The following is a 27763-nucleotide window of genomic DNA, read 5'->3' as shown; positions in this document are numbered from 1 at the left end:
GGCTTCCTTTCGCTCGCTAGACAGCGAGCCCCGCAACTTGCCTTGGTGATCCACGGCATTCAAGAGAAAGGCTACCTGGAATTTACAACGCAAAAGAGACAGACACAATGCGGAAATAGCTGGACAGTTGATGTCACCGAGTTTGCATCCCACTCCCAGGCTGAGGATCTGAGAGTTCGCGGGGATTGCAATTAAGTGACAATAATTATTTTTTATTTTCCTTCCTTTTCCTCAGCGCTTTAAATTATCAGCTTTAAACCACACTTCACAGAGGATTTGAAGCCTTCTTTTTCATTTGACATTAGGCTGAGAAGGAAACAAATCATACTTGTGGAACAAAGCAACACTTTTGAGCATCAACATGGACGTGTTGGCGAATTACAGTATTTTTCAGGAACTTCAGCTGGTGCACGACACGGGCTACTTCTCGGCGATGCCGTCGCTGGAGGAGAACTGGCAGCAGGTGAGGGAGTTTGCGCGTAACTACTTGGACTGTTAGTTCGTAATAAGCCGTGCATATGCGCACATGTATCTAATGGAAACATTCACAACTTCACAGTGCGCGCTTATGCACAAACACGCTGATTTCCTTGTCCAAATTATTTTCGCGTAACGTTAGGGTTTTTGTAGTGATGCAAGTGTTGTTTTGCTTCTTTCATGCTAAAGCATGTCTAGAACTCGGGTCTTTTTATTTAACCGAGCGAAAATGTTTATTAGTTAGAAGAATAATCTGTAATATGCTTTAAGGAATGACATGCATATTTAATAGACTTCTCTGCTGTAGACTCAAGGCAAACGAGATGTCAATGACAGAATCACACATGAGTGGATTCATGTGCACTAAAGGATACTTCTAACTGGAACTGACTGAATGACGTTTTGTTAAGGCGGACGTAATGTGGCCAGAAAAAAAGAAGGGTTTGTTTAAAAATAAGCGAATTCTTAAATAATGCATTTGCATCTTGTCAGATTACTTCGCGTTCCCCGATCGTTATGTATTATGTATTACCTCCGCCGCGAGGGTGCGCGCGTGAGTGGATGTGAGGAAGATGCATCCCTCTGCCGAGAACTGGTGTGCATCTGTATGACAATTTGCTGACTCTTTTAAAGGTACAGATAATCAATGATAATAGTAGTGTTTTATGTTTTTATGACATCCCACTTAAGCCTTCAGGATGATTTGGAAGTGATGCACATATGTGCATATCTCTCAGAGTAATGTTTTTAAGTGATGTGGTCCTTATATGATCAATGCAAATCAATTGCTTTGTGTTCTTGGAATATAATTGTTTTAGTAGTCAAATACAACAATAACAGGATTTGTAAGAACCGTAAATTAAACCAACAATCAGCAATTTAATGCCAAGATTTATGATTTGAGGTCTGGACATCTGGTAATCGATGTGAGGACAGACTCCTCTGCACGCATGCACTGGCTGCCTTCTGCTCATTGCAATTCCATGTGCTTAACTGCAGGGAAATGCAGCGAATGGTTATTTATCACTGGTTTGTGAACTTGAAACAGATCTGCACCTACTGGCAATTCAACTGGCCCTTTCTTCACCAACACAAATATTATCTGGTAGCAAATGCAAAAACAGATATATTGGCATGAGTATAGAAGAAAACTGAAGGTCTGGCAATCTCATCTCTATGATAAGATCAGTAATATGTCATGCAGGAAGACAAATGGGTCCGATTCATCTTCTAATTCTGACATTAATTAACTCATATCATATCATATATCAAACAATGGTTCCTGTGTGTACATGGGGCATCGGTTCCCTGTGGTGTCGTGAACTGGATGTCCAAGCACACATGGTTTACAATTTTTACACAAGAGCTTTACACTTCTTTGCCCAAGTGCGTGAGAGAAATCGCAAGAGAAGTCAAGCAAGATGTGTAGCAGTAAGATTATTTTACTCCTACTGCTCTATGAAGTGAAACAAAGAGAGACAGAATTAAGATCATCTTACCAGCCTAATGATGACTCGAAAGAAAACAAGCTGAACAACTGTTGTACAACCCGGAAATGTGCTCATATGCCACTGGCAAATACAGTTTAGAGACAGCAGAGAGAGTATCAGCTTGAATTAGAAGAGGAGGGGAACAGCCACATGGAAATGGAAAAAATAAAAGTTGATTTGGATGACAACAAAGTGAGCATGAAGAGAAAAAAGGCCTCCCTGTAGACAAGTATTTTTCTTTGAGTGACATCACAGTTAAAGTTTGATGCTTTTACAGGTTGGGATAGTTTTAATGTAGCCCTAGATCTGTCAGTGCTAGGTAAACAGCACATTTTGAGCACGAGACAAGATGGATAGCTGTACTCAGCCCCTTGCGAGTGGAGCATGAATCAGACCTTAATGGATGCGATATGGGTGAATTGAGTTTCAGAGTTCAGGTGGAGACAAGGGATGGGGCGCAGGGGCCATGGAGGGGAGGATGACGGAGGTGATGTGCTCAGGGATGTCGAGAGGTTATCCGTCGAACGTGATGAAGTTCTCCCGGGGCCTGACGTGTGCTGCATCCATTCCCCACGAGGGACGCTGGCTGCTGGCACCGTCTCCTCCAACTTGAACAAAGACACTCTCTCTTTCACTCTCAAGAAGAGATCCAGAAAAAAAGAGAAAAAAAAACACAGAGGGAAAAGACAGAGCGGGCGGCTCGCTGTAATCACAGCTCGCCAACCTTTCTTAGGGCAGAGAAGGGAGGGATTATTACGCCAGTGACCCACAAGTGAGGTTAATTCAAAGAGCGGCTGTTTGTGCAACAAGAGAGCCCCTGTAGGCCCTCACCCCCCTTTCAAAGCAGTGCCACCCAGTTCGACTCTCAGAGCTCCTCACTGGAGGCTGGAAGAGCAGGTGGAGCAGCCTGGGGAATGAGACAGAGGCAGTAAACAACACCATTAGAGGCAATCAAGGCAGCCTGCCCAATTAGTAAGGATCACCTAAGAGACGGGTTGGAGGGCTGAGTCTGTTTGTCTGCATCCATCCATCTGTCCTCCATCAGCTACTGCACCACGTGGGCCTTTGTTGGTGTGTCGTCCTCTGACAAGCAGACCTTTTTGTGGGTCACAGCGAAAATGGGTCACTCTCGGTCTCTTTGTCTACGAAGTCTGGCAGACCTGTCCTTACAGAACTCTTCTCTTCATCAAGCATTTTGCTTGGAAAGTTTTTTTTTTTTTTATCAGCATCAGTAATTCCAAATTACTTTGTTCTAATTTCAGAATCAGGGTTTGACTGTTTTGCACCTATCTCAAACCTTTTGTATGACTACTACTGTAAGTGTTGCAGTCCGAACCCGCGAGACCTGGTTGTCCTGATAACCCCCCCCCCCCCCCCCCCCATGTTCTATCAATAGCTTTCATGCTAAAAGGTTGAGAAATAGAATCTGAGATGTGGTGAACTTCTCAAAGCTCACTGGCAACTGGAGGGCAGACGACTAACCCACAGAAACACATCACAGTCAGAAGAACTGGAACACGTCTGGGCAGGGTCATGTAAGCCCCAGAGACTAGCTGAAGGCAACAGCTATCTGAGGTGAAGGTGGTGCAAACGTTGAGCTCGGTCTGTCCCAGAGAAGCCCAGTTTGACAAGATAATGAATCAAACTGCTTGCATATTCTGTGCTGTGATTTTTTGCATTTCACAGACCAGTAACTTTTTGAAACAAAGGACTGGATAGTTGGGTCAGTGGATGGGGGCTGGGAAAGAGGTGGTGTATTTACATAATACCATTAAAATGCAATATCCTTTAGCTGGACTACGTCAATGCTGCTATGGAGGTTCCACACCGGGACTGTAGGAGGCCTCCATCTTCACTAGCTTGCCCCTATGCTTTCCTGATAATTTCCCCCTGCAGCCTATGGTGTATAGGCAGTTGGCCATCCATCCCTTTATCACATTCCTTCGCTGTCCACATTGAGCTTGTATCAGCTGAAGGCATTCAAACTTTCTCTGGGTAGTGAACACTGAAATGTGCATTATGTAATACCCCGAGGAACACAGCTGCTTTCTCATAGTATACCTTCTGACAGCACATAGGATTCTCAAGGCCCTTTTCTGGTCTCTTTCTGCAACTGGTAAAGCTCCAGGACATCAAAGTAATGGGCGAACACATTAGCTTGTTGACAGCACCAAAGAAAACTCCCCTGAAGCTGTGGAGCTATTGGTAGTATTGAGATGTCTTCAGAGACCCAAGATACTGTACTAAGCTTCTCCTTGTTTCCTGAGAGACTTGCAGGTTCAGCCAAAGAAGTTTCCTTGTACTCCTTCAAAGCTTTGTGTTTTCTGAAACAACCTGAATTTTGTCATTGGTGATGTCCTCACTTGTTGACCATACTCTGAGGGAACCACCTTGAAATTCAATCTTAAACCTGTTTTACCGGCCCCACTTTGAAGCGTTAACAGGTCTATCAGCACATGCTGATGCTCAGGCATTTGTTGAAACATAAGGACTCCCACGTCAAGATAAATAAACCATCACAAAGTTATCTTAAGGAGATATGCATTGCATCTGTAGAGGCTTGACAACTTTGACACCTCCCATGCCCATCCTACCGCCCCTGCAGTGACCCCTGCTAAACCAGTCTACAGGCTTCATTAGTCACGTACATTACTTTTGACCCACAATGGAAAGGGGACAGGGATCAGGAAGCAGACAGCACTTATAAGTCACTACTGTGTTGGTATCGGTGTGACATCATTAGCCAACCCATTGTCCAGGAATTTAGTGAATGCTACCCATGCCAGTGACTAGGCAGGTCAAAATCAAGTGCTATCTGGGTTTAGGTATACACTTTGAATCACTGTCAAGTCATCATCTGAGATTACAAAAGAGCTGTCTGGTTTTCTTCCCGCCTTCCTATATCTTTCCTGTGTTTTACATTTTGGGGTGTGCAGTCATTGGGAGTAAATGCATTTACATGCACTTGTGCAATGATTTGTCTTTTGAAACATGTTGTGTCAATGTCTAGTCACTGAAGTTAGATTTAAATAATATTAGCATATTAGATTTGTGAAAAGTTGGACTAACCGACTGGCTGGCTTATGCAATTGTAGCTCAGCTTCCTTCCAGCATGTACAGTATACACAATTATTTGACTACAATTTAACTTAGTGGACTTGCTCTAAAGGTGCAACGTGTGTATATAATCCTTTAAATATTTGGTTAAACTTTGTGTCATGTATACTTAGACGGATAAAGACAGATACACGGCTACTACTAAATTAACAGAAATAAAAACTGTAGCTCAAATATAATTGCTCATGTAAATATTATTAGTGAGTACAGCAAAAGGGGAGCGCCAAACAGCAGATCGCTCATCCCCCAGTAAGCTGACAGTAATTAAAGTGAGGGTGCAGCAGGGTCTTTCATGTGTAGGGCTGAACAGGTTTGACTTTGATGTAGGGACCTTTCAGTCACATTTTCTTGTAATGATTGAGTAAAGTTCATACTATGACTTTAACACAGCAACACATCAATTTCACGTTGCATTCTATCTCTTTGTTAAAATAAATCTGTAACCACAAGCTTGTGTGACAGGTTTGGGCCACCTAATAAACAACTAGGCCTAGCTGTAAAAATTACACAGAAAAAAAGTATCTGACTTAACTATTATTCTGTGATTTCAAGTTACTACATTAAGGTGAAACGTCTTTTCAAGATCATTAGCATTTGAAGCACAGCCCTAGCTCACCTGCATATACACCATGTGCTCTGTTTACCGAATATCGCACAACATGAAATTTGGCAATTGCTCTTTAATTTGTTCTCAGCGCCAGAGGTAGATCAAAGACAGCATCAAACTGGCAGTTGGTAGGTTTTTGAACAGTCAAACATAAGTTGAATGAAATGAGAAACTGGGGGATGATTAGCATCTCCAGAGAACACAGCCTACAACAAAGTAAAGGGCTGAAAAAAAATTAAAATAAAAATATATAATAATGTCATATGTAAAAAAAAAAAAAAAACCTAAATATATATATGATGTTATGGAATGATTTTCCATTACAATGACTTTAAAATTTTACAAGAGAAGAAACTGTGGTGTTCTTTGCAGACACCCGCTGGTAAACAGAAGTGTATTGAAGATGTGCTGCATTTAAACACAGCCAGGAACATTAAACTGTTAAGGAATAAAGTATGAAACAAGACCACTATTGTAAGCTATGAGAGTTGAATATTAAGCTTGTGACAACATTTCAAGGAAGCACTGTAGCTCAGTTATGAGAACCACTGATTTGCTGAGCAGTATTCTGATTACGTTAAAGCCTGTCCATTTCCAGTAAGCACAGAAAGTGATCTCACTCTTGATCTGGCCATGCAAGTTTGACGCACTAATAGGCCTTGCTTATCTTCACTTAGGGTGTCTGTTGTTTGTCTAACAGTATGCCACCTGCATAGCTGTGGGCACAATAAAATGTGAGGTTGCATATGCTGCCTAAGGAACTGCAGAAGATTCACAGCCTGCAACTGATTCACAGAATTCCACAGATGAATTCTAGATATTTCTAAAAGAAAAACATGCATGGAATAGACAGTTATTATTAAATTACCCAATGGTAGTACATGATAACTGAACACACCTACCCTCATCAACGCATTCAGTATGCAGACAGGCCAACATGCTAATTATCCCCACGCCTATGAGTGATTGCTGATGGAAGTGGTCTATTTATTGTAGGAATCCAGAGCTTTTCAGTTGCAATGATTGAGGAGCTGTTGGATGGTAAGGATGGTGAGGGCCATTTTTCAGCCGTTTTCTCAAGAGCCCATCAGCCCATGGAGACGAAAAACAGGGCTAGGATGGACAGAGAGAGAAAAAGACAGAGAAAGATGAGTGTTTGGAATGCAGCTTTATGCATGAGGTCTGTCGTCCCCCTTCGTCTCGACTGAGATGCAGTTTAGCCACTCAAGGATTTGATTAACAGGCTGAGAGAAACCAGCCATGTTTCTCTAAGCGCAAATGCACACACACATACAAACGTCGACTAACAGCCTGATGATATCTCTCACACCACCCTGAAAAAACACAGCCGATTGGAAATCAATACTTCCTCATTGCAAATGGTACATCAACTCTATTTGAGACTGCAGCACTCAGTATTCTGCAAATGGGAGAGTTACATAAACCAGGAGGGCATTTTATATGAATAATAAATATGGTATTGTGTGTACTCCTAACCAGCTATAAGTAGCCCTGCAAAATGTCAAGGTAAAAATAAAGAAATGGAGAGAGGAAAGAGCCGGAGATGAATGCTGAGGAGGGAAGTGAAGGATGTCGCTCATGTTTATTCAAGTGTTCTTGACGTGAGATGATCCTGCACTCTCTTTCTAGCCTCTTTTGACCTTCTGGAAATTCCCTGCACTGACATTGTCCAGATGGGAATGTGCATAAGGCAAATCCAAGACTGCTGTTAGCCTGTCTAATGTTCATATTTTGCAGCTAGCCAATGACAAAGTCAAGCCACGTCACCTTGTTTGACATCACAGACCCAAAAACGAACACAGTATACTCTCACATGTACACATCACAGTCCTTTGTATCCAGATATCTTTGCATCAGTAGCAAATTGTCCTGTTTTGCATGCAGATGCTGTAGCAACACTGCTGGCAAATCTGATTCAGTGGAGATGGTGATTTCAGATTTGGTTTCAGAGTGGCAGGAAGCTCAGGTCTGAATCACCCAACACCTGCGGTCAAGCTGCCAAACAAGAGTAGTGAGCTCATTGTTTGTTTTGGTGTTGGTGACACACAGCGAATAAGGACAGGTCACATGGACCATTCAAAACACTAAGACCAACAACAGGTACCTTTCCAGCAGGTATTAAATGCCTTTAGGGTATGTTTTGTGACCTTGAAACTACTTGTAAGGGAATTAATGCACATTAGCTGGGCATGTTGTAAATTAACAATTTTTATTTTTTATTTTTATTAATATAATATTTTGATTAATATTCCTGTAGTAGTAAGCATACTTACCAGCTAAAGCATACTTGATTGGCCCTTTTTCAGATTTGTGGAAGCAGCATCTAAAATAACACTTACACAATAGTAACATTATTAATGTAGACATAGCAACATGGCTGCTGTGAGTTATGCATAAGTCTTATTAGAAGCAAAAAAAAATTAAATAAAATTGCAATCAGTTTGAGAACCTATCATATCCAGTTTGCCTTTTTAGTGTGATTTGAACTATATTGTATCTGTATTTTGTGTGTGTGTGTGTGTGTCAGGAAATTGACCAAAAAAAAAGAAAACTTCCAAAAATAAAGTCTTAATGAAAATCCAAAACGATTCTATGAGGTTAAGGTTATGGGAAAGAAAATGCAATTAGCACAATATAAAAACAATTGTAGAAAGTTCCCACAATGATAGAAAACCAAACACTTGTGTGCAAGTGCATATTTGCATATCCCCTCTCTCTGGTGGCCACATGACCTGGCATGACTCCTGCCTCCTGCTGTGCCAGTCCAGTTTCTCTATACTTGCTCATATCCTGTAGCTCATTTTCTTTCCTCCTCTCGATCATTCTTTCTTGCTCTCTCACCCAGTTTGACCCTGTTCGTCACTGACCTTTTAAAGCACAGCCAACGATTACTGTACAATTTGCATGATGTGGGCTGTTCAAAATTCCAAAATCAAAACCAGATCCTACACGTATCTAGAGTCATTGTATGGCACAAAATAGACGGCATGTCATTACATCCATGGCACGATCACCATATTATGTACTTGAGATGTTATATGCAAAATAATGAATAGTATTAAAATTGTAAAATCACATCTCTGTGATGCTACTGTATCTGTTCATGTAGAGGTCAAAGCAGGTGTGTGCCACTTATGTTGAAAGGTGTGTAGGCAGCGTTGGCGCACATCACCCTTTACAAAGCCCTCCACCTAACTAACAGCTCTTCTCAATAATTACACGGGGAGAAAATAAAAAGGGCAGATGCCCCCCTGGCACCGGTGTGTGTCCAACCTGGCGATGTGGAAGAGCACACAAGTCTGACTCTTTGCTCCAGCGAGCAGAGAAGCTTTACACAAATACACAATAGAGCTGACTTCGAGCACAGTTCAGAAAGCAGGACCGCCCCATCAAGCACCAACAGAGAATGTTTTGAGGTTCTTCTCCTAGAAATCAAGTTTCTAAGTGTGAGTTAACACTTCCTATTCAGTGGAGCAAACCAAGACCTTGTTTACCGACAGGATTCTCCACTATCCCCCCAAACTCGCAGCCCCCCTCCCTTTCCTCCCCCCTGCCCCAAAAGTCACTCCATACACATGGACAACTGCCAAAATCCTCTCCATTTATCAACCCAACAGCCGTACTGTTACAATTATGCCGGTTACAGCCCCTGGTGGTGGTTGTTAAGCTGGTGCAAGAGCCATATTGTGTAAGCTTTATTTTAAGCCTTTTATTTTAGGCAGGCCAGACCCTCTGTAAATTGTGCCAAGTGCCATACTGTATACCTGATATAGCTCTGGCTAAGGATCTGCAGGCACTGCAGTCTCTCCTTGAGGTGGCTAGGAGCTGCTCTGCTGTGAGACCCACCTGTTCACTATTGCTGGCATGCTCCACTTTTCAAATTTAGATAAAGCTGAATCATATGGAGTAAAAATTTTAATTGTAATTAAGTAGTGAGATATAGTTAATAAGAGAGAAAGTCAAATTATGTGATAAATTATAAAGCTTTAATTGTTAAATAACATCACATTGTGAGAAATAGTAGTATTGCAGCACGTAAAGATTTAAGAGATTGCTGAGTTGCAATTAAAAGTCTGGGGTGAACCTTTTTTTCCCTAAAGAAATAAACACTTTACTTCAGCAAAGTTGCATTAAATTTCAAACTAATTACAAGCAGCATTGTTTGCAACATTGATAATAAGAAATGTTTCTTGAGCACTAGATCAGTATATTATGACTTCGTAATAATTTTATATTAAAGACTGCACTAATTCAGCTTTGCCATGGCAGAAATTAAATTGATATATTTAAATACAGAGCAATTAATTATTAGATATTCAAATGTAATAATATACTTTTTACTGCATTTATAATCAAATAAATGCAGCCTTGGTGAGCATGAATACCTTAATCAATCATTATGCATTTATTAAATACTTAAATTCACTACATCAATGTCTTTCAAAAAATAGCTCAAAACATACAAATAATGTCATATGTTGAAATAAAAGTCTGTTTGCCTTAAAAAAAAAAACCCTAGTTACAAAACTGCAAACCTTCTCCTATAATTCCGCTTGTAATTCAATCTTTCTCATCTAAGTGTAATATGTTTTTAAGAAGCAGAAACGTTGAATCTCTTAATTTGGAGCTGCCCTACAAACACAATAACCTCCCCACCACATCCACACTAAACTGCGCTTTCGTCCTGAAGGTTGTACAATGCAAGTCCTGCTGAGTGCTTTTGGGAAGGAGACAGAACAGACGTGCTGCTCTTATTCCTTCCAGTTTGTTATGGCTCAGTTAAATAGGTCACGCGCTGAGGACCAGCGACCTTGGAGCATTTGTCCTGCTCATTGAGACATTCAACCTTCTTTGTTTTGCGCAAAGACATAGAGACCCACTTTCCACCATTGGCACCAGAATCTTAATCATCTCATTATAATTTCTACAACATTTTGGGTGTTTTTGATGTTGTTAGCGAGTTCTTCTAGCACTGTTTTCTCAAAACACCTGGATGCTATGACAGCACTCTCACCATCTGGTGCGAATGCAGTAAAATTGGAGTGCAAAAATGACAGCAATTGTGAGGTGTTTGCAGTTAAGAACGTAAAGTCTGCCTTCTCCGAAGGGAGGCTGAGCAAGTGTACAACTATGTAGGTCGTTTGCTATTTTAATCTGTAATGTTGCTGGGAATACCTGGGGGAACAGCCCGGCTCTGTTGGAATGGGGGCTTGTCTGTGTGCAAGTGCCAGTTTGCCTGTGTACGCATATGTATGGTGGGTTAGAGTGTGTAGATCGGAAAGGTTGTTTAAAGATTTGCTTTAGTGTGAGCGATGCCTACTGGGCACCTCTTGTACCCTCTTAGATTCAGTGGAGCAGGGAGCATATATGTGTGCTTTTATGCATGGGCCACTGCACCAGGGCAAACCAAGCAGGGACTAGTCGGCATCTGTGCACACGTGAACACATCACGCTGGCACTCCCGGTCTTACGGTACCCTCCCCTCTCAGGCGATCCTCTGACAGGCCAACAGCTCAAGTCTACATTTCGAGTGCCTGTGACTCATCTCGTGTGCTACAATATTCAGGATGAGATCACCCACTTTATCAAATGCAAAGTGCTAAATGTGCTCAACTGCACTGTAGATTCCAGTAAAATGATGAGGTAATGCCTAAGATCCATCGCCGAGTTGCTACCTTGTCCTAGCAACGATGCTGTCACTGATTTCGTGACCTTGTGATAATCAGCAAAGGGTTTGGGAATTTTGGCAACGTTGTGCCAGAGCTCCCGTATGGGTTCCCCGCAGTGCAGACAGGTGTGACGACTACAGGGGTACCTGCCGTTCAGCCGTCCCACTCAGTCTGCGAGCCCGGGGGCTTCAAAAACTCCTAGGTGAGCACAACAGTCCCGGAGAGGTGCAACTCCGAATACACCATGCACACTAAGCAAAGGTCTTCCTCTCCGCAGTTTCCATTGTAGTCAGGGATTAAGAGACTGCAAAGGCATTCATCAAGTCCCAGTTAGGTTTCCTTTTATGTGACTGTAGCAGTCTTGTCAGATGCTGGTAATTGGGTTCAAAGTGCCATCACAGTAAAAAGCTTTGTGGGACTGAGTCAGAAGGGGCGGAACCTTGCCGTCTCAGGTGACCTCACTCTCGGCCCAGCTGCTCCAGAGTGCAGAGAGGAGGGGGGAGGTGGGGGATGAGGTCATTCTTTAGCTGGGAGTGTGTTGGCTGGATTTGCGTAGGTGTCTTTGTGTGCGTGTCTGCATATATGAGCGATAGATGCTGGCAGAGATAAGACTGGAGATTTCTGAGCCTACTTTTTGTGACATTGATAAAACAATAAAGAATGCAAAAAAAGTATGCTAAACGAAAAGCTTAGATCTGATGTCGATCAATAATGTCCACAATAAAGAAAAGGATAAATCTAGATTAGAACACATAGAAATGTACTCTTTGTATTCATGTTGGTTTCATATTTTTTGGAAAACATTTGTATAAAGAAATACCAAAATTAATTTTAACACAAAAATGTTAAACTTGCTCATTTATTTTGTTGTAATTGACCCATCTGCTCACATACTGCAAATTGTGCATTGCAAAGTCCATTGAAAAAAAAAATTGATAAACAAAGGAAAATAGTTTCTCCCACACTGAGGAATTTCATCTACACATTGTTTTATCAATAAAAAAAAATAAAAAAAATTCTCAGTGTCCCCTGCTTGCAGTTTGTGGTTTCATTCCTCACAATAAAGCTTTTAGGCATTAGTTCACAATCAAATGCTCCCTCCCACCTCATCCCATTTATGGCTGACTGGCAGAGTGGCAGGGCTTTGTGTCTGTTGTTGAGAGATGAGCTGGGCTGATAGCCACGTGGAGAAAACAGGACAGTCTGCGAGGACTGAGACGTCACAACGCAGTGGTGGCTTGCCATTGAGCGTTCAGAGCACGTGCTGGAGTGGTATCAGATCATAGGAGGTATCAGTGAAGCAGACATCTGATTTGAGGTGTCTATGATCGATGCCAGTGTTTCAAAATCTACACAAGGCTATTGTTTCATTGTAAATTCTCCCGTACATGTCAGTAAAGACATCTAGATGGAAAGGACAATTCCACCGCTAGCATGAAACAAAGTCGTAGTTGGCTCTCTGAGAGATTGCTTTTGGGATTTTTTACTGCAGTCGTTTAAAGCTCTAACTCTCCGCTCATGACAGACGACAACCTCATCACTCCAGCTTACATACTTCGGAAGCATCCAGCAAATAGCAATACTGTGATTTTCATAAACATCCCCAGAGACAGGCTTTCAAAGACAGGATTTATGTTTACCTTTCTGGTGCATGAAAGCGAAAGGAACAGAGACTAGAAAAGAGCAGAGGAGTTTGTTGTCCCATAAAATACCAGTGGTGCGAAGTCTGTGCAATTACCACACTGCAGGATAATTATAAAGAGGACAGATGCAGGGATGAAGAAGCCATTTACATGCACCTAAGTGAGTGATGGCAATTAACGCAAATGCCTATCCCGGAACTGCAAAATTGGGCTGGAAATCCTCATGGTTATCACACAAACCAGAAACGACCGGTCTTCTCCTATCTCTTGGAGGTGGACCTTGCGAACAGGCTCAAGCAAGTTGTTTAATTCTTTTAAGCCGCTTTGCTAATCTGCATTCTTCATTTTGTTTTGGAGCCTTTCGTGCGTGAAATATCCCTGCAGTACAAAGACTGGTGGGGGCAGCTGCCGGGTTGGAAGGGGTCTTGAATTCCTGTTATCATAACCGCCTTTGTCCATCACTGCCTGATCCAGGGGCTAAGTTGGAGATTGGACAGGTTACCATATCCATTCCCCCCAGGGTAGCGTGCCTGCACTAGTCCACAACGACTCCAGCCAGAAAATTTGTCCAGGCCGATCTTTTTATGAGTGCTTATCGGCAGGATTGCAGCCAGAGGATGGAGGCCCAGCGGGGTTACGTAACTTATCTCTGCTCCAGTCGTAGCATCTGCACCAAGGCAAGGACCCCTGCATCCCATCTATGCAATTTCCTTTTCCATTTCCTTTCAGCTGGCTGGCTGAGCCATCGTGCATGCTACTCGCATGGGACAGGAAGCTCACATAGATGTAGTGTTTCCTCTCCACGAAAACTCCTTGTTGATGGTGTGGCATTCTCCCTGCAGCTCACATTCTTAAAGGGATAGTTCACACGAGAATGAAAATTTGTCCATCTTCTACTCACCCTCAAAGCATCCTAGGTGTATGTGACTTTCTTCTTTCTGAATAAAATCAGAGTTATATTAAAAATTGTCTTTGCTCTTCCAAGCCTTTCAATGGGGGTAAGCAGGTGTTTGTTGTCAACAGTTCAGAAGACATGAAATAAAGTGCATGCATCTGTAATAAAATGTCCCTCACACGGCTCCGAGGGGTGAATAAAGAGCCCCTCACCCCTAACCAACCTCCCCCCCCATAACGAAACCATGTTTTTTTTATAAGATATGATTCCCGATTTACTATTCGTGATCATTCAGGTAGCACTTGAAGGCAACATCAGTGAAAACAGACAGACAATGGTAGCTTTAGCAATAAACTCGCACAGGACGGTTCTATGTTAGAACAGCAGTGTCTGTCAACTTTTGTGGGCAGGGCCTGTGGCTAATGTGATGTCACAGTAATAGCAATGCTGAAAACTTATGGGGAATTAAAAAAAATAAATGGGTGGATTTTTATCATTATAGGGTTTATGTCCAAACAACATGTGAAAGTGGATTTTGCATAAAAGGTCCCCTTTAATGTCACAATTGTTACCATCTATTTGCAATAGTTTATATCCAGCTGATCACATTAATGCATTTGTTAGCAGATTTAAAGCTGTGACGTGAGAATGCAAACTGATGTGTTGATTCGGCCGACAGAAATGCTGTCACGCCGCAGAGCGCCATTCACACAGTTTTCCATTAAATTACATTATATTTGTCACAAATTATAGTTAATTTACATAATGATTTCACCCTGGGCTGGAAGATTCTGTATTGTGCAATTTTGTCTTTCTGTGGCTCTGTTAAAGTCTACAATATAGATTGTGCTTTCTCTTTCTGTTTGGTCTGTTTTTTGCTTTAAACACTGAACTTCCAACTCTATTCCACTTTGTTCAGTCTTGAAGTGAACTTTTCCCACTATAACTGAACAAGATGCATCCAGTGTGTGATACCAAGAAGTTGTCCTAGATGTGCTGTACTTTTTTCCAGTGTGTGATTTGTTTGATTAGATAATCAAGCATTCTAAAACAGAAGCAAATTAATTGTGAGAGTATATATAAAATATTTAGTTTCAATGCCATGGCCTTTGTGTAGATTAGGGCTGCACGATTAATACAACGCGATTAATCGCGATTGTCATGCACATTTTGTCAGGAAAGCCAGTTCTGTGATTGGTAGAAAATCTCCATCATCTGCTTTTATGTGGAGAAGCATTTACTACACAGAGCCGTAGTTCTCTGACAAGCTATGCAAAATTGCATTCATAATCGCAGACGAAATAAAAGTAGGATTGATGAAATTGTTCGCTATAATGACATCTGTTTGAGTATCTTCTCAGTGAACTAATGGCTCTGTGAAATAAATGCTGCTCCATCTGAGAGCACGTGAAAATACCATATTTAATTAACATTTTTTTACTCCAAACTCACTTCATAACGTCATTTGAGTGTTTGAAATAAATCCTACTGTGAGATAACGTAGTCACCAAAATAACTTAAGATAAACCATATATTGCTGTAGTTGTATGTTTATTAGTCACACTGAGTCAATGAAAGCAGTTAAATCTTCTGTTTATTTAGCTGCAGCTGAATCTTCGGGGATTTTCAGCACGAGAGCGCCCTCTGGCCTTTGGATGGAGATTAACTACTGATCACAGAACTGTGCTTTATTGAAAGATACGCATGAAAATTGCAGCTTCTGACTAATCATGATCTAATGCCTTTACGATTTAATTTTGATTAATTGTTCAGCCCTAGTATAGACATTTAAAGATGGCCATCTTTAAGCATGACTGTTGACATGAAATGCTAAAACTTTACAATGAGACTCCATTTGTAACAATAACTAAGGTTAATAAAAGTTCATAAAATATTGTTCCTTGTTAGGGTTAATTTCAACATTTACTATTTTTTTTATTTATTTAAAGTTGCTTCTGTTAATATTAGTTAATTATTATTATTTTATTTTATTTTATTATTTTTATTTTTTAGTAAGGCATAATTGTAGTTTTCATTCAGTGTCTATTTTAAAAACTATAGTTTTATTAATCCATATCAGCTAGTGTGGTCCAACCTAGCTATCGGTATCGGTAAAATACACTGAAGCACGGTAAACCTCTACTTTAAATACATTCATACAAGGGCTTTGCAATGCAGCCTGTTTTGGAAGCACTGCTATTATTATTTTTTTCTTACTTACCCAAGACATTTATCAGTCCATTTATCAGCCATCCCCACCGCTGACTCTGTGGTCAATGAATAAGACTGGCCTTTTCACTTCTCCCCTGCTGTTCCTTGTATAGATGTGAATTTCCCATGGTTTTATGCCACACTGCAGAGCTTAGAAAGCAGGGAAGCCTGACTGATAGTCCCCACAGTGGGATAGGCATAATGAGAGCACCTGCTGGGTCCCTGGCTGAGGCTCCGTCCTGCAGAGAGACACAGACAGCGTTAGAGAGCTGATAGAGAGAAACTGAAGTCCCTGCAATCTGAAATCATGTGGGCTTTTTCTTTGCAATGACATCACTAAGAATGAGAGAACACAACCCCTTCACATCAGTGATAGAGACGTCACACCATAGTAATTTTGATCTTCTCTCCACATGGCTTCCCAATTGTAATGCCAACCCAGTCTCATTTGAAATATGTACATTTCTGCATCACCATTATTAGGTACCTTACTGCACGTTTCGCAGCAGTTTAAAAGTGAAATGTCCAGTGAGTGATGCTAAAAACAATGGTTCAATACATGACCCTGGAACTTTTTTTTTTCTTTTTTATATAGGCATGTATTGCTGTGTTTTATAACATTGCTTCAGGTTCATATTGCATTGGTTCATAAGTCATATATCTGGGGGGTGTCACTAAAAGTTGATTCTCTATCGTGTTGGAAATATCCCCTACACCAAGCCCAACCCTAAACCTAACCAATAGCGTTAACAAATGCAAAACTGATATAAAAATGCATTTGTTGATGCAACCGTGCCATTCGAGCTTCCTTATATGCAGGTTTAAACAGTTTTGTCGAAGCATAGTTTTACGGGATTCGTACAGGAGCTCTTCACCACTCAAGTACAACTTCATACATTTGAATCTGGATATGGGACGCTAACGTTCAAAAGTATCGGTTTTGAAATCTCGCAGCATGTTGACATTTTTTGAATTACATAATATTCCTAAAAAAAATGGCTTTAAATCGAAACTGTAATGATTCAGCTTCTGTATAAGCTCAATACAAAAAAGAATGTTGTTTGCTGGTTTTACAGCTGCAAAAAAGACAAAAATACAGAACTGGTTTACACCACACATGTGTGGGAAAGCATATTGGATCCATAGTCTTCTTAAAATAGTAGTCTGTGAATGTACAACAGCACAACAGTACAAAGGCCAAACCTAGCACTATTGGTGTTTGGCCTTAACTTTCACAATGGAATAATATAAATTGATTATATGTCTGTTGTTGTTTTTGCGTTCTATCCTGAATGGATGTTATGGTGTTATTTGTTAAATACTAATAAAAAGTTGATCTTAAAAAAAAAAAAATTGAAACTGTGGACCTGTAAATAATACTTTGTGTGAAATGGAATAAAAGTTATTGGATTTTTATGGCCTCTAGTGTTTATTTCAACTGTAAACTGCAGCGATTCGTATGAATACAATTTTTCACTTTTGCAGAATTGTGTTTAGAGGCATGTATTTCGAATGAGCCTATGTTGCGGAATGCAAAGCACAGACAAATCTCTAACATGAATCATTCTTCCACTCAAGTATGTTTAGTGAATATAACAAACACCTAGATCAGGACAAAAACTTTTTTTTTTAATCCAATAATAGCATTAAATCCAAACAGCTTCAATAAGTTTTATGTTTAATATGAGGTCCATAGGAGCTCATTTGCAAGGATCTGTGTGAAATATCATCAAGTTAATGGGCATGATCATTTATAGTGCTTCAAATACGTTACTGTGTTTGTCACCACAGCAAAGATAAGAGACATTCTTGGTGAAATAAAAAGCCCTCTTTATTTCTCCTAGGGGTATAGACCTTTACCAGAGCTTGATAATGGGTCTGCATCTGAAACTGACTTCCTTGGAGAACTTGGCCTATAAGTCATGTCTGTTGCATGTTACAGTATGGTATGTAACCGGAGATCTTTATACAATACCCCAGAGGGCCATGCATCTTATGAAACAAAATGCCCTCCAACTCAACCCCCTCTTCCAATTCACTCCTTGACAGCCAGCTCTCTTTTGTTTCCATGTGTTGTATTCCCAACCCATGTGGCATTCTCTTTGCACTGAGTAATGAAGATTAGCCTAGCGTCTGTCATAATAGAGCCCCCCCATCTCTAGTATCCCTTACTTAGACTCCCCAGTCTTATAACAAGCTGTTAACCCCATTTAAAAATGTCCCCTTTCAATCGGCTTGTGAGGGAATAATCCTGCCCAAGCGATTTAATGAAAATCGCTGTATCCTGATTAGATTACCCCAGTGCCGCCAGCCAGTGGCCATTAGCCGACCCCGTACACAGATAAACAGCAGCCCCGCTCCACAAATCCAGTTAAAGGAAGACGGAGAGAGGTTTTCTGAGGCTCAGCTTGCCTCTTACCAGCCTGCAGTCTAACTGCCTTTGTCAGTGGGATTATCCCCCATTTGGCACATCTATGGTGAGGATTCATTCACATCCTCCTGTACCCACTCCATCCATTATTGTGCTTGTCTTATTGTCTGCGGAGTATGATCATCTACGGCATATCTTTAAGATTTAAGATTTATGAGATTTGTCAAGAGCATTCATTCATTGTGGTAAATCTTAGATACACTGATATTGAAATAGGTCCGAAAATAAAATGATGTGTTCATTATTGTTTATTTATTGTTAATTATGGCCAAAGATTATCTAATGTCCAACTGTTTAAATCTATGTTAAAAGAAAATTTAAAACACTAAAGTTTGTGAATGACAGATTATATTTCACAACATATTATTTTATATGGATCCAAAAATTATTTTCTATGTATAGTATAGTTTGAATTAAAAAGCTCTTCTGTCTAACGTGGAGTAGAAAGGGAAAGCACTCTTGGGTTAAATATTGACCATATTGCTAAAACTTAATCAAAATTTTAAATAAGCAAAACATATTATTAAAATAAAACAATATGCAATGTTGGCAAGAAAAATGACTTCCCCTAGTATATATTACTTTCCAGATCCAAGAAATAGTAAATGTACATTTTTCTAACATTTTTTTTATAGATTATTACTACAAATGTAATAATAAATAAATAAATAATTAACAATGACCAAAAAACAAGGACAAATAACTAGATCACGACATACAATCTGGTTATAGTTAAAAATGAATCCATAATCTTTAAAATACCAAGCTTGTTTACCCAAATACTTTGTGGACTCGTAGACTTCACGTTATAAACACAGTGACTTAATCTGTGCGCCTCTCCCCACTACAAATTCATCAGGTGTTCTACACAGAGTTTACAAAGAGTTAATAGTAACTTTGTTCATTTGGGAACACGATCAAGGTCACATTATGTCCTCTACAATGCTTTGCTAAAGAAGATATTGAGAGATGCCATAATGCCTTTTCTGTTCCTTCACAGCTTCTTTGTCCCTTTTGTGACCTTTGTTACTGAAGTCTCACAATACTTTAAAAGCAAAACCACTGTTTGTGTACACAGAAATAGCTCTCAGCAGCCCCACGCAAGCACACCCAAAGGCTGACTGGCACCCAAGCCGCCTCTTCCATCTTTAAATGGAGGTATTCATTAGCTGCAGCTGCACCATGTCAGACTTAAAATCTCTTTTGAGGCTGGATGCAGATGGAGAAGTCGGCAAACACTGTCTTCCACTGTCAGTCCTAAATTATTGGAAGTGTCCTACCAACTGAAGAAGATCAAGTAGACAACAACAGTCCAATTAATGGCTGATCTAGTGCCCATGTTCTGGCCTGGCCTAGAATGCAGTATCATGCAATATTTTTTTAGCTGGTGTCCAAAGAGAGTTTGCACTGGACAACAATTGAAAATATAACTCTATATACATACAAGTCAGTGCTGGCTTGTTGATCTTTGGTGCTAGGTGTGTCATAAATCTCTCAAAAACACTTCTTGTAGTAGCATTCATCTGTGAAGTAATCCTGCCTCTAAGGGTACAGTGCACAGATAATGTTTGGTTGTTATCTTGCATGATTAGCGTTGCTCATTGTTTCGCATTACATGCATGCTAACTGAACGTATTGTGGAGAAATGGGCCATGTGTCTGTAGAGAAAAAGCTCAGTGATATTGGCAGTTGTTTTGATGGAGTGGACGGCTACGGGTGCGTATTTCCTGTTCCTGACCTCACAAGTGTTCTTGTCATAATAAAGCTGTCTCCGTTATGTCATGATCCTGATCAGGGCCCTAATGTTCCGCCAAGAGCTGTCAACGGGGATAAACTCGTCCACAACTAAGGCTAATGAATGCTTTTTATCCCTGCACTCCTTCACTAGACAACATATCTGCCAAATATTTTTATTAGCTTGTATTTTCTCACCAAAGATGGTTAGGTGACTGCATAACAGTCCGAGATGACTAAAACCTTGCTATTCAGTGCAAAGAAATGTAACTAAATATTTGGCCAGCAGATATGTTCACAAGTCCAAGTCCATTTTAGATCAAGTTGAGTCTCAACTCTCAGCTCCAGGTATTACCTAGGGATTTTGGAGATGAAGAAAATGGGAAAATAAGATAACCTCATGTTTTTAGCCAATTTGTTTCATTTCTGGTATCCAGTCACTTGGAAGTTCTACACTTCAGTGCCTCCCAAGACTCTGGTCCCAGTGTTCTTGCTCTTACTTGATAATGGAAACAGGAAAATGTGTCTTTCTGATACAGGCTGCACTCCCAATAATGTCCCGAACCAGTGTCCTGCTGTCTTTTCACATTTTAAAACCCAACAATGTGGCTGCTATGGAACCTGCTGCCAAGCCTGTTGTGTTCATCTCTGGCTGAGTTCCTGTCTGTCTGCTTCCTCTCATTTCCCAGAGGAGCTGGTCTGTGTTTACAAGCCAAAGAGAGACACGGGAGCAGGAACAGCACTGGAAAGGCCCTCTCTCACACAAGATGCAGCTGCAAATGCAAGAAGGAAGACTAGGAAGGAAAATGGAAGGCAGGGGAAGGATGAGGATTTCAAAACAAATTTGCAAATCGTATTACATGGTCAATATGTAATTAGCTTTGTGTGCGAGTGTAAATATTGACACACAGTAATGAGTACATGGAGTTTACACTAATCTGAAACCCAAAGCCAAGCTTAGCCTTTCTAGAGAGCACTCTGTACGACCATTATGCTTAGCAGCATTATCCTTACATTGTATTTGCATGGTGCTTTTTATGGTTTGAGAAGAGGAACAGTGCAAGCACTTAGAAGCAATCCTGTGACAAGTATCTGATTTCCTCAATGGAGTCATGTAATATTGTCTCTGAACAGATGTGAACATGCTGAGACGGGGGAAAAAAAATAACTCAACAGGAGCGACAATCAAAAGCCACATCATGAAAACAGCTCCAGACATTACCTCCATCAATATATAATAATCCAAGATTGGAAACATGATAAAAAATGAGCCAGACAGATGAACAAAGCATTAAGCAACACAGATACCACATGTTTTCTTCTGGGTCAAAGAATTGTAATGAGGTAAGAAGATGTGGTTGAAAATGACAGTATTAATACAAGCGTGTTTGGCTTCCTGAAATATGACTTTGTCCTGGCTGCTCCTGTCAAATTTGTTATGTGTAAAATAAATGTGGATACAAAATATGCTGGGACCATGCCAGTGATTCAATTATTCTAAGTACACATTAGAGCAAGGTCAAATTCGGTACACAGATATTCAAGACATGATTTAAACTGCAGCCAGTTTCTTTGTATTAGGCAATAGCAGTCATTACATAACAGAGCACTCAGACACGCACTCCTTCACAGGTTTGGCAGGCAGACAGGCCACTAGACAAAGAAGAAAAAAGCTTGTGCATCTGTCTACAGCAGGGAAGCCAGAAGCTAATGCATTTACACACTTTAAATGAGTGTTAGATTTCTTTAAAGGTCAGTCAAAATGTAAAACCAGGGCAAGTGAGCATGCACTATTAAATGTCCAGTAGTTACGAACTGATAAAAATAAAAACAAAAAATCTCTTGATATAATATGACATGATATACTGATATCATGCATCCCTATGTTGACGACGTTTGCTATGGGTGACAGATGTCTGGAAGCAACAGAATCCCAGACAGTTCTGGGAGGTAGTAGTCAATAATCATGTGTTTTTAATGCACATTTAAGCATTTGTTCAGTAAATATGTACACAGTGTATGCGCAGGTCTCACAAAACGCACACGATGTTAACCTCAAGTGATTGTGAACAAGTGTTTATATATTTATCTTGGCAGTTCCATCCAGCATTTTTAAAAACATTTGTGGATCAAGACCCAGCTTTTGAAGTCAGGTTTTACTCCTGCATTCAAATGTTGACTGTAAGTTATGATTTCCAATTAGGATGTACAATTTCAGATGCCATAATGAAGAACTAGACTGCTGTTATATGAAAAGCACTTGTTTGTAATCAAGTTGTGTTGTTTCTAAAACTACGACCCCGTGTATTGCAGAGGTGGTTTTGAACAACTTGATGGCAAGCTTGTGATGTATTTGCAGCGTAAGCCTACCGAAGCTGGCTTTTTGTTTGTGCAGAATGCCTCCCTGACAAGCCATGCAAGTTACATTTGCAGATGTACACGAGGGATTTAAATATCATCTGGTTCCCAGGCAACCACAACAATAATGCAACCTATATGTAAATGCAGGACACAAAACCAAGTCATTTTCTCCGGGGGAAATCTGGGACAGAGGTTTTCTCAGTAAATAGCTGCTCAGTAAATCTAGCCCTAAAAACATTCAGGCAGTCGGGCTACCAGAGCCTCTGGCTTATTTGTAGTGGCCCATTCGTCACCGAGTGTCCAGTTTTGCCAGCTCGCTAATAGGACACCATCCTTAGAGTAATTGGGCTATTTTTTTCCCCCAGCATTTTAGTGTAGCTCTGGATTTTGCCATGGAAAGAGCTGCATTATTTTCTCTTTGTCAGGGGCATGATATTAGTGATCTTTAAAATTCTTAACACATTACCAGTATTCTCCTGATGACAGATATTTAGCTCCAATCCATATAACCCATCTCAGCCTACTCTTCAGCAATGCAGCAAAAGCAGCAGTGGAGAAATTGGTGGCAGGTGGTCATTAGCATGTCACTGATGAATGAGAAATGGTTCCGCCATGGCGTTTAAGCATAGGCTACTTTTTACTAAAATTACACATTTTTCAAGATCCTTTTCTGCTGCTCAAACACAGATAAGATGAAAGCATCTGATCATTGCAAGACATTCCCAGCCTGCTATAAGTAAAACATTTTTCTCGTATCCTCCAACTTACAGCTTTTCCCTCAGCAAACAAATGCTGCAGATCGGAAGACAGGGACCCTGACTTGACAAACGACCTGCAACGAGCTTCCATCCACTGCAACAGTGGCCAAGGGCCAAGGGAAATGGGATTAAATTATCCGCCCAAATTAAAAGAGCATATCTGTCTTGTCCCTGCTAACAGCTGTTAGCATTTATCTCCCACGTGTCCGTGCCATTCATTCATTTTATAATCTGTGTTTATCAGACTGACTAGGCCGAAGTGGGGCAGTGGGGACCAAGGAGTGGCGCCCGGTTGCTAATTGCCTCACTGTGTTTGAGAACGTCTGTGTGTGCATGTGTGTGTTCAGAGGAGCCCACCGTTTTGGCAAGAAAGGGGGAGGCTGAAGTGAAGGAGGGGGTAGGGAGAGATGACACAGGTGCAGAAACAGGGAAAAAGGAGGGCTATAACACAGCGGGAGAGTCTGCTAAAAGTCACTCCATCACAGACCGCTGATTAAAATTTCATAGGAGGGGGCCAAGGGGCGAGTCTGCTGTAGGTAGTAGTTAGTAGAAGAACAGTAGAAGTGGATGGAGGCCAGTGGAAGTAGTTGGATTTCCTTTATTTGTGTAGGGTTAGGGGTAAGTGATGTATAAGTGTCCACAATAAAACACTGAAGAAAAAAAATAGTTTAAATAAATGTGCCAAGTTCCTGAAAATAAGCTGTTTGTATTCATGTTGGTTTAATGTGGTAAAAAAAAAAAAAACTTATTTTCAAGAAAAGTTTCAGTTCAGTTTTTCTAAGAATACCTGTTATGTAACCCAGTAAAATAAGAAAAATAACACTGTTTAAAATGTCAATTAATTTAATTATATTTATGAATAAAAAAATATATATTATATAAATTTTATATATATATATATATATATATATATGTATGCATACAAATGTATTTCTGCAGGCGTCGGGTGCTATTGCTAGCCACATGGACCGTTTGTAGTCCAAATGTTGCAGTTTATTGAGAGTGATGGGTTGTGGGAAGGCTAGGGCTACGATTTCAAATGCAATCGTGTCTCGGCAGACTCCTAACAAGTTGCTGACATCTCTTTTGTGAAAGTGAGGTTGCAATGGAAGCGGCCGTTTATTGACTGCGCTTGCTTTGATGGGGAGAATCATGAGCGAGATCAAAAGGAGCTGCGGTTGCTGCTCAGGATCGTACCACACTGATGTTTACCTTTCACATAACAGCTCTTCTATTGGTTATTAACTGCTTTACTGAGGCTCTTTTTCATTCTTTTGTTGGGCCTTTTGTTAGGAGGTCTGCTTGTAAGAGAGTGTAGTTCATTGGTTTTATGGCCACTTATCAACTGGCCATTCGCAACATGCACACCGAGGTCTGCAGTAAATTACAAACTGTGCGGAGCCCCATGCTGTAACTGTATTGTCTAAATGTCAGGAGTCCAAGAGCGGGAGTGCAGGGGGAAGGGAAGATGACAGTAGATGAAGTGAAGAGATTCAAGCTTCACTCTAGTGTGTGTGTGTTTGACAGCTGTTTTCTTCCACACTCACTTCCCCCCTCCCTGGACCCCTGTCAGCCTCCCCACCATTACTCACCCCTGCACTCCAACAACAGGACAGCAGTGACAGCTCCCTTCCCTGAGCTCAGCCGGCGAGGTGCAGGAACCAAACAGAGAGAGCAGTTTAAAAGGCGCGCAAGATCCGTGAAATCCTATCCATGACGGTGAGGGCCTCAGATGACTCTGGTGTCCACCCTGCTGTGATGATGGTTTATATGTCATCGGGACAGATAGGATATGCCTTTGACTGCAAATTTGCAGGCGGCTCGGTATCTCTCTCGGTGCTTAGATAGACAGATCCTGGAGGGAGGTCCTTATGGGCTATAAAGTTTCAGAACATTTCTTGAGGTTGATGGCGAGTTTGTGTCACTTGGCACAAATTGTCTCTAAGGTAATTGTTGTGTCATTACGGAGGTAATCGTGCAGGAGCCATACCAGATCCCTAAAAAATACTTGAAATAATATAGATAAATGAACTTGGTGTGCAAACAGGCTAAAAGCCCTTCAATACATGAAGGACGCATATTCAGTCTTACAAGGGAATGTTATGGTCGTAAAAAGCTAATGGCCATGGTGGGATCACAGCACCCTGGGAAATTGTTATTAACACTGCAGGGTATGGAATGATGGCATATTATAGACAGCTTTCATCACCAGATCATTGACAATGCCTTTGCTCTACTGAACAAAACATTGCCAGAGTCGAGGACAGGTTTTGCAGGAAGCTACAACTGGCCTGTTCATATTTTTGCATGACATACAATCTTTAACATCCGTCAAAGGACAATTTTCTTGGGTTCCTCTTAAATATAAATGGTTCTCGTGCTGACTAGGGTTTTAAAAAAAAGGTAATTGATGTTACATTATAGGTCTTTCAGATCAGCACATTGGTGGAAATAGAGGAAAAGTGAAGCTCTACTGGGTTCTTTGAAACATCAGTACATGGATGGAACTTACTGCGATTCTCCTGTTCTTGCTAAAAAAAATTACAAATAAAATATCTTAAACTAGCTTATGTTGGTTTTCTAGTGTTAGTTTAGCCAGCCTGTTTGCTGGTTTTAAAGGGATCTGGGAAACTTTTCAGTTGGTCATCCTAGAGGATCAGCATGGTGACCTGCTAAACCAACCAAACCCCAAATGCAATGCAGGCTGGGAAATCAGCTGAGAACATGCTTGCTGGTTTAAAATGTATTTTCCATCAGGGATGAAAAATCTATTGCATTAGACCCTAAAAAACATTTTTGCAGCAGAGCTTCCTACAGTCCTAAAAAAAGTGAAATAAATGTATAAATACGGCACTTTTAACTCAAGTGTTGTTCTTAGCCACTACTTCTTACACTCATACAAGCACACAGATGCACACATACACACTTAGGCTTCCCATCAGCAAATTAACTGAATAAAGAGCCTCTCTTTGCTGGGTCGTTTGAGTGGCTAATTAGTCATCAGCGCATGCTGTGTAGGGAGAGAGAGGGAGAGAGAGAGAGAGGAGCGCAGGAGAGATCGGTTTTGCATCAAGAGGTAGAACTTCAAACGACATCTCATGGAAGCCAAAATGCTTAATTAAAATCTATTTGTATGAGCGAAAAATCATCATAATTTCAACCCCCAAAATAGAGAAGGGTCTGTTTTGTTAGATGAGGGTGTGGAGATATAAACACATTAGTTTAGATAATGTGCTGACTTTATTATCCAAGCAGAGAGCGGAGACCATGAGAGGAACCGACTCTGATATTGGCGATAATTTCCCCTTTGTGTCTAACTTGGACTGCTTCCACATTTGCTAATTTTTTTTTTTTAAAACAGTTTTGCGATTCTACCCCTCGCCTCTCTCTCTCTCTGCCCGCTCTTTGTCTGACATTGCCTCTTAGTGCTGCCTGTGAACCCCCTGGCACTGCATTTATAATGTATGGAGCTCAGTGCGCACAATATACGCAGGGTATGAATGGGCTTTCTACACTAGCAGCTAGTACAAAAGAGTTGATTCACCTCATCTACATTTTCTTTACTTTTTTTTTTGTTTATGTGGTTGCACAGATGCATGTGAAAATATAGTGTGGTTATGCCAAGCTCTTTTAACCCTCTGTCATCTCTTAATAGCATGTTGCTTTAAGCTGCATGACATAGAGAATTTATTTGTATGCTGCTCGGTTCTTATTAAGGCAGGTTGGGTATGTCCTCAGGGCATCTATTAAGTAATAAGGCCTACAAAATGCACAAGAATGGAATAATTCCAGAGGTGCATGATCTGTCTCAGTTGCTAAAATTCCTGCTCGCTAAAACATATCTAAAAAAGCTTCAGTTTATGGATAATTCATGCACTTTCCAGGTAGTGCTCAGAATCATAAATGAACACAGATCTCACAGGGAGAGCTTGCAGTGGTAAATTGTAGATGCTGCAGTGGACTGCATTTCAGTTATTTTAGTCTTTGTTGAAGGCTCTACTGTATTGCATAACATGCAATTGTAGCTATAGGATTTTTTTTTTTCTTTTTTTTTTTTTGGTGTCACCACTGAGGTCAGTGAAAGTGCACAGGAACCATTTGGCTTCAGGTTAATTGAATGGTCAATATTGCAGTGAAATCATCTGATACTGTTTCTAACACTTCTGTTCTGTATTAGGTTTTATCTGTATTAGGTTTTAAACAGTAATTTCTGCTGTTTTATTTATATATATATATATATATTATATGTTATGCAGATTTGTTGTTGTTCTTACTGTTAATTACACAGTTTGTAATTAATCTACAATTAATCTCTTGTAAAACAAGCAATTTGGAATTTTTAAACTTTT

At 40.5% G+C, this 27763-nt stretch overlaps 1 protein-coding gene across 3 annotated transcripts in view; it reads left to right on the top strand.

Annotated features, from left to right (window-relative positions):
- LOC128019848 (Krueppel-like factor 7) overlaps nucleotides 1-27763 on the top strand; it is a 43167-nt gene continuing 15404 nt past the window's right edge. For 2 of the 3 annotated variants that reach the window (XR_008185252.1, XM_052606134.1), the window contains exon 1: nucleotides 4-463. Coding sequence is in view for 1 of the 3 variants with exons in the window: in XM_052606134.1 (XP_052462094.1) it covers nucleotides 362-463 (102 nt within the window). In the remaining 2 variants the exon portion in view is untranslated. Of the gene's footprint in view, nucleotides 464-27763 lie in introns of all 3 variants that reach the window. The other variant, XR_008185253.1, reaches the window with a different exon arrangement.

Source organism: Carassius gibelio, chromosome A9 (assembly GCF_023724105.1).
Source record: "Carassius gibelio isolate Cgi1373 ecotype wild population from Czech Republic chromosome A9, carGib1.2-hapl.c, whole genome shotgun sequence".
Taxonomy (NCBI): Eukaryota; Metazoa; Chordata; class Actinopteri; order Cypriniformes; family Cyprinidae; genus Carassius; species Carassius gibelio.
This window is presented reverse-complemented; position numbering and strand designations above follow the sequence as displayed.